General features: G+C 33.5%; 1 protein-coding gene across 1 annotated transcript in view; it reads left to right on the forward strand.

The window, feature by feature from the left end:
• The window catches only part of DTWD2 (DTW domain containing 2), a 104,388-nt gene that overhangs the window by 87,144 nt on the left and 8,621 nt on the right, over positions 1–8,623 (forward strand). The window contains exon 5 of the mRNA XM_003788896.3: positions 7,699–7,827. Within this exon, the coding sequence (XP_003788944.1) occupies positions 7,699–7,827 (129 nt within the window). The remainder of the gene's footprint in view (positions 1–7,698; positions 7,828–8,623) is intronic.

An 8,623-nucleotide genomic window follows, 5' to 3' on the forward strand; every position in this document is an offset into this window, starting at 1 on the left:
AAAACTGGTCATGAAACACTGATGTCCCATGACATCAAGTTTATACCTGTTTCTTGGATTGATAATTTAGATTTTGGTATCTCCATTTGTATAGGAGAATGAATATGTGTGTTATATGTTATTAAAAAAATATAATGGTTGTAGAAAAGGTCTTTATGGTATTACTTTGTAGCATATGACTATACAATTTAAAACATTGCATGATGTTTATTCCCTTTAGAAATTTTTTTCCAAGGGAGTGTTCTAAACATGTCACTTTGAATTAGGGTATAATGTTTGGAAAAGATAATTTATGTTTTTGATGTAGATTTCAATAATTTGATGAGTTTTTTATTGGTTGAATTTTTCTTGTATCTTAAAAGGAATTGATGAAAATACTTGATTATAAGATTTTTGGATTTTGTTTCATAAAAAATTAGAATTGCATAGAACAAAAAGCAATCTTTTAATATTCATTAGAAAGGATTAGAAGTATAACATACTTTATAATGAAGCACAGTTCATATTTGAGTCAAAAAATCTTTACAGTTTTTATAGATTTCTCAGCCTAAATGGAGATGTATTTCATTTTTTATAATATGAAAAATGACTAATTCTTGTGGGATTTGCATGTTATCAGTGGGCCATCTCTGTTTTATAAACTTACCAAAGTCCTCAAAAGACATAAATATGACAAATAGTACTTGTTTCTAAATTTCACATTTTTCACATAAAAATTAGAAATTGATCAAAGCAGTTATTTTTCAGGTTTATAAACTTAAATTCAGACACAGATCTCTAACTTCTTTAAACAAACCTTTTCTTCACTCCTCATCTTCATTCCTCCTTCACCAGGTAAATTCACAAAACTCCCAAACTTAAGTATTAACGGCTGGATTTGGCATTGATAATTTATAGTTTGCTAATGACTGTGGTGGTCATTTATCAATTGGCCAATGTTTTCTGAGCACCAGGTGTTCTGTTGGACACTGTTCTAGACAGTAGAATACAATGGTAAGTAAAATACAGTTCATTCATATACTAATGGAGCTTATATGTAGTACATAAATTAGTATATAATTACAAATTAAGGTAAATTCTGTGAATGCTTTAAGTAAAGGTTTCTTTAAAATGGTGATTTATCACCATTATCAAGGTTGGGGATTCAGAAAGACCGCTCTAGTATTTGAGAATTGAGGAATAAGTAGTAGTTAGCCAGCAAAGAGTGGGGTAAAAAACCTTACAGATCACCTGAGTTTGAATGATACGTGTAGTAGTCAGGGGAGGCAGAGTGGTAGCTACGAAGTGGATGATTTTATGGGACATGGTAAGGATTTTGCTCAGTGGCAAGCTTTTTAAGGATTTTAATCTGAGTAATAATGTGATCAGGTGGTTTTCTGAAAAATTGCTCGGTTGATTCAAGAGAATGATTTATGAGAGGACTGAAGTGAAGCAAGATGTCTGGTCAGGTATTTGGAGCTACCAAAGCTAGGGATGACGGTGACTTGGAATTGAGCAGTGTCATTGGGGAGAGAGAATTATTTAAAAATAAAGGCCACAAATAAAGATTTTTTTTGTGTTTGCAGCCCTAAATTAGAACGTTGACCTTGTCAAGTAGAAAGAACTAATTAATATAGATGGAATTAGGTTCTAGATATTACCACTAAATCAAATTACACAAACAAATTTTATGTGTATTAAGAGGTGGTGGGACTCCTGTAAGATATTACTAGGATAAGCTATTGGTGAAACATTTATTAAGTAAATGGTGTAATATAATGTGAGACTTTTATTGTAATTCATGTTTTATACAAGAAAGTGTGGAATTAACATGCCACACTATTAAGTCTACTAGGTGTTTTGATTACCCACCTAGTAAAGCATTTATTTAAATCATCTTATGAGCTTTAGGAAAATTCAGTTTTATTATAATTTGAAATTAGATGTTTTCCCTATTGGATAAAAATAAATCCTGTAATTTGAGAAGTAACATCCACCTCATGTTCTTTTTCCATATTCTTTTCATTTGAACTTCGTTGTGGTTATCAGCATTTCATCACTTTTTGGGGTAGCAATTCTTTCGTCTTATATGTGCTATTAAAAACTACTTAATTTGTCAAACTCAGTATCTGAGACCTACGTACATATTTTTCATACTAGAAAGCTGACAGAATTATGCCATCTTTTTTTTTGGAGACAGGCAAGAGTACAGTGGTGTCATCATAGCTCATTTTGTTTTTCCCTTTGGGATGTATTTTCATACTCAAGGCTCACAGTGACTTCAGATATGTGCCACATTGGAAGACAGTGGAGATTAAATACTACTGTTAATAGTAAAAACCAGTGATCAAGATGTTTGGCTAAATACGTGTCTCGGTTAACAGTTTAAATTTTTGTATCATTTTTGGAGTTGCTCAAATTTGAAGTTTTTAACTGCTTAATTTTTAGACTCCTCACTCAGTACTTGTTCTTTCTAACATTGCAGTTTTGAATACTGGAGGAGTAATGTGTAACTTTCTCATTTTTGTGTTAAAATATGTTAATAATTAGTTTGCTTGATGGTTTCCTGTACTTTCCTTATACCAATTTCATTGTTTTTCATTCTTTTTTCTTTTTTTCTCCCTCTGATTGGATAATTTCAAATGTTTTGTCTTTGAACTCACTGATTCTTCCATTTGGTCAAGTCTACTTTTGAAACTGTAATTTTTTCTGTTCCGTTATAGTATTCTTTATTTCTAGGATTTCTATTATTTATTTATTTATTTATTTTGAGACAGAGCCTCAAGCTATTGCCCTAGCGTAGAGTGTGTGGCATCATAGCTCACAGCAACCTCCAACTCCTGGGCTTAATCGGTTCCCTTGCCTCAGCCTCCCAAGTAGCTGGGACTATAGGTGCCTGCCACGCCTGGCTATTATTTGGTTGTAGTTGTCATTGTTGTTTGACAGGCCTGGGCTGGATTCAAACCTGCCAGCTCTTATGTATGTGGCTGGCGCCTTAGCCGCTTGAGCCACAGGCACAGAGCTGATTTCTGTTATTTTAAAATTGTTTCTATTTCTGTGTCAAACTTCTTATTTTATCCATGAATTGTTTTTCAGATTTCATTTAATTTTCTTTCTTTCTTTTTTTTTTCATAGTTCCCCAAATTCTTTGTCAGTCATTTCTTTCATTTCTATTTCTTCTGGCTTCTTTATTGGTACTTTATTAGTTTCCTTTGTGTAAGAAAGAAAGTTAAACCAAATTTCCTACAATTGGTGCTTTTTTTTTGTGACTTTGGAAATATGCTTTTGTTTAGAAACTTAGGAAATGCAGATTCTCAAGACAACTCAGAAAGATATTATTTAAACAATAATGTTTTAAAAAATAGCACTGATTTTTACTATTTTATCTAAAACTAAATAAATGCCTTTTAATACTTTATTTTTATCATGTCTTCTGAGTTTTAATTCTTGAAATCTCTGCTTTCTATAAAACCTTTGCAGGTTTCATAGTGTGGCTAATACTAGAGTAAAGCATAGATACTGATATTTCTAAGTAGCTTTTGTACTTGTCTAAGAGTAGACTGCATTCCTTTATACCTTTGGCTATATTATTTGCATTTGTTAGGTAAAGTCCAAGTTGTAGTTGAGCCTTGCACCCAGGAGGGGTTCCATATACCTTTCCATTGTACTCACTAGGTGAGAGCTCACCAAATTCCCTTTGTCTTCCTCCCTCCCCACTTCTTGAAGGTAGTTGCGTTTTTCTCTCTCGTGGGTGTATATTTGTGCATTTGCTGGTTTCATATTAGTATCGAGTACATTGGATACTTTTCCATTCTCGTGATACCTTACTTACGAGGATGTTCTCCAACTCCATCCAGGTAAATGCAAAAGATGTAAAGTCCCATCTTTTTTTATGGCTGAATAGTATTCCAAGTATACCACTAAAAAAAATGGTGTTCAGAAGAACCTTTAAATTCTTCAGGGGTGCTTTCACATTGCTTTCCTGAGAACAGCTTTGTTTTTATATACTATATTGGGAGTTCATCTGTTTAATTATGAATCTTGTAATGGAAGAACTTAGAGTCATGAAGAAGCATCTGGAGATCCATAAAGCAGCACTGACGTGACTAGTTCTGTAAGTTACTTCCTCTCTGTTCTTTACTTTCCTTGTCTGTGAAATGGTGATAGTGGAGATACCTGAGAATTAAATGAAACAGTACATGTTCATTATTTAGAATTGCATTCAGTATTCAGTAAGTGCATGAAACTGTACATAAATGGATAAATCTGTGTCAGAACTGGCATCTACCTGATGTCAAAGCTGGAATGTTACCACTTCCAAATTGTATTAGTGAACTAAACAGGGGTTGAAAGGGGTAAGTGCGTTGAGGATGGGGCTAGAAGACAAGAGTTAGTACCTTTCTTTCAAAGGACAGCTTGTAAGCTCAGATAATGAATCTTGCTTATGAAAGGTCATAGAAATAAGGTTGCTCCAGAAAGGAGGGTTTTTGTGAGTGTGTCTCAAGGATAAAGAGTTAAGGATGCCACTGAAAGACATTCAGACGAACCCATTCCAGGCCAAGGTGGTTCTAGAAGTCCTGGAGAAGAGATGGATGTTTCTGGAAACCTCTAAAGAATCACGTGATTAGAAAGTCTCCTGACTCTTAATAGTTAAGTGAGAATCACAGTAGTTTGAAGTATTAATGAAACTTGAGGCAGAGAAAACAAGTAATCATTATTGAGTTTTAAAAAATGCACTATTTGGGGGGATATGAGTTAAAATTGTAATTTTAGTTTTGAGGTCTTTTATTTTGATTTTGCTTGACAAAAGAATTAACTAATTTATGTTTTATAATACATTATTTAAAAACATATGCTATGTTATGCAGGCATAAGCCACGGTATGTTATTTCTTTGCATGCTTATTTTATCTCCGTAAAGGCCAGTCTAAACTATGGAACACTACTTGTATGTCACCCAAACTTGTAATGACATAAGTCACTTGTGGTGACAAAAACAGCTAAATGTGTAAGTAGGAAGGAGAAACTTTTTACAATTCTTTGCCTTTTTTTTTGAGACAAAGGTGGTCTTGCTCTGTTGCCTGAGGACTATGGTGTATTGTCATAGCTCAGTGAAACCTCACACTCCTGGGCTCAGGCATTCCTCCTGCCTCAGCCCCCCAGGTAGCTTGGGACTACCGGCATATCACACCACAGCTGGCTAATTTTTCTATTTCTTTTTCTTTTCTTTCTTTTTTTTTTTTTTTAATAGAGATGGGGTCTCACTCTAGCTCAAACTGGTCTTAACCTCAAGCAACCCTCCTGCCTTGGCCTCCCAAAGTGCTAGGATTGTAGGTGTGAATCATCACTTCCCACCCTAGAAGCTCTTTTTGAAAGGCACCAGAAAGTGATCGTAGCTATCAAACTGTTATCTAGTATTCTTATAAGATATGTTTAAGATAATGGAAGGCATTATAACAATAAAATAATTTTTAGTAGTCCAAAATTTAGACAGTTCAGATAACCAAGGAAAAAGGTATGAAGCTAAGTATAGACGTTCTGAAAGAGTTGACTATTTCTAAAATAGAAATTGTATTATAAGCCAACAGACCATACTGGTAGAATTCTGAACCGGTCAGTTTAGACAGTTCAGAATTCTACCTAGAAGAATTTCCTGATTTCAACATAGAAGTTACATTAAGAGCAATTAAACCACCTATACCCATAGAGAACTAACTTCCAAAAAAGTTCAAAATTACTGAAACTTCTTTGAGTCAGCGTAGCTTCCAAAATTTGCAAAGTAAGATATATATTTCAAATTTTAGGATTGATAGCTAAAAGGTAAGTTTTGATACCATCTGGTCCAATTGTCTGATTTTATACGTAAGGAGGAACTGAGAGAAAATAAGAACCTAAATGGCTTGGCTGAGGCTATTGTCAAATTTGAAATAATAATCATCTTTTATGGATTCTGCTTCTATGTATTAATACCACACTTCCATCTGTTAATTTTTCCCTGTGTGAGAATAACTTTTTCTTGGATTTTCTTGAATTTTTATTTAAGACAACAAAGCAATTTCTTACAAATTTTTATTATGCCTGTGACTTGTCAAGAAGATAGATGAGCAGGATTCCTTTCTGTCCTTGCTCATTTGCTCAGTGAACCAAGTGTGTGATGAAGGTAGAATAGCATATAAGCATAAAAGGAGGAGCTATTAACACATAATAATCTAATAGCACGGGTTCATGGTGTAACGTATCTTAGCTGTGTGGTCTGTTACTGTATCTGGTTCTGGAGAGATGGTTTATGAACGATATCCTTGCAGTTATTTAATCATAAGCTAACTTTCCTATATCACTATTCGTATTCCTTAACTATTTTCTTCCATCTTTTTCTCCAACCTGGATCTTTTTCCTGTCTTTTCCAGTAGTAGAGATGCAGAGGACTCAATGTAATCATACTTGAAACACTATTACTCAAATCTGTTTTAAAGGATGGATTCCAAAATCACACACTTTAAAAAATAATGTCCATTTAGCAGCAGTAGCAGCTTGCTTCTCCCTCTCTGTCTCACTCAGTATAGAAAGAATACAAGCTGTAGAGAAAAATTCTTTGAACAAAAAACATGGAGCAAAAAAGAGTCATATTTCTCATCATGAGAACTGCCAGAGACAGAGAGGAGGGAAGGGATTGAAGGACAAGATGCCATTGGTGAGAGAGTTCTGATGGTTTAAAGGAGTAAGCGATGTATACGATTTGGGGGATACTAGGAAATAAGAGAGGGCTCCTGATTTAATCAGTTGCTGTGTGCTCAGGCTTAGGCATCACTACCTCCAATCGCCATGTTCACATATTTTATAAACAAACATTGAAACTGTCATCTACCCACATATTCTTAAATGCGATTCTGGTCAGAATGTGAGCTAGGATATGTTTTTTATCTCTAGTGCAAGATTGCTAGAGTTGCTTTTAATTTAAATAGAAATCAAAGACCAAAAGGTTGACATTTGATTTTTTATGGCTTTTCTCATGTCTGACTCTGTCTCAGTCATCAGGTCTCAGCTAAAATGTTATCTCCATAGATAACACAACGTGTAGTATGCTACTTTTTATACAAAAAGAAAGGATTATATATATATATATATATATACACACATACATATATTTTTGAGTGTTTACATGTTTATATAAACACACATAGATGTACATCTATCAGTTTATATTAAGAAATACTGGAAGGATAAACCATACAATTAAAAAAGTTGTCAGATTTTTTAAAAAGTGATTATGCCATTTTAACTCCTACAATATATGAGAGTTTCAGTTACTCCATCTGCTTTTGGTTTTAGCTACTCGGGAATGTGATATGTTATCCCATGCCATATTCGACCATTTTGAGCACTTTTTCATGTACCTGCTTGCCATTCTTCTATCTTCTTTTGTGAAATGTGTATTCACTACTCTTTTTCTTATGCAGTGGTAGTGTTTTTAGTTTTTTTATTTTGGGTATGTAGTAGTTTGTACATATTCTGGATATATCTTTTTTGACAGATACACAAGTAACTTTTGCTTCTATTATTTAACAGTAATAAAATAATATTATGTATAAAAGATATTGGCATATTTAACATTTCTAAATTGCTGAAAGTTTTAGAAGGAAAGCAATTAGTTAAAACACAGATTTTATAATTTAAAATTTAAAACAAAAATCACATTCTCTTATTTTGTTTCTGGTTTCAGGTGCAGTTAAAAACTAGCGTTTCTAGTCAGTATATAATTCGGATGCAACCAGCAAACAGGTGCCTTTCCACCCTGGAGTGTGCAGCTGCTGCTCTCTCCATCCTGGAGAAGGACAGTTCCATACAGGAGGTATGGCTTGGGAAGGTGATGGATTTTGAGAGTTGGAGTTTGGTTACATTTTACCTACAAAATTTAGACATGCTTCACCTGTTAAATTTGTTAACTCAAGTGACAAGTAGAATGTGTATCTGTGATAGGAATTTATGTACTTTTATAACCTTTCTTCCCCTCTGGTGTTTTTCAGTGTTAGCATTCCAGATTGCATTATTTAAATATTCATTTTAAGCTGTGCAAACAGCATTTGTAATATATTAAATTGCGTTTAAGTAGCACAACATTAAATAGAGTTTTGGAGCTAGCTTTTTCTTTTAGTATTTTCTGTTTCTCTTTTCAGCGTTTTGTGTTCTCTTATACTCAACTGTTCTTTCTTTTTAGTTAAAAGAACATTCTAGCAACTTCTTTGTTTTTGCATTGGTCATTTGAAGAGGTATAGTGACTTCCTGTTTATCATACTGACCTTGCTTAGAGTGTAAAAAAGACATTTTTTTTTTTTGAGAAAAATGTCTACAGAATTAGTAGGTTATAACCTACAATTAGCATGATATTTAAGTTCCACGACAGCATGATGATTTCATATATAATTAATAATTATCAATAAAAAATAATATTTTAACAAGCTTACCGGCATCTCAGTCTTTTGGGAACATGTAAGAAACTATTTGTAGCAAAAGAAAAAGTAGTGAATTAAAGCTTAAATTGTTAAGCCTTTTTAATCACTGAAAAATTCTGATAAATACAACTCAAGAAGAAAAGTCACAGGATAATGAACGTAACTGCATGGAGTTTATGGCTCCCTCTGATGCCC

Source organism: Otolemur garnettii, unplaced genomic scaffold (assembly GCF_000181295.1).
Source record: "Otolemur garnettii isolate 467f Iridium unplaced genomic scaffold, OtoGar3 scaffold00030, whole genome shotgun sequence".
Taxonomy (NCBI): domain Eukaryota; kingdom Metazoa; phylum Chordata; class Mammalia; order Primates; family Galagidae; genus Otolemur; species Otolemur garnettii.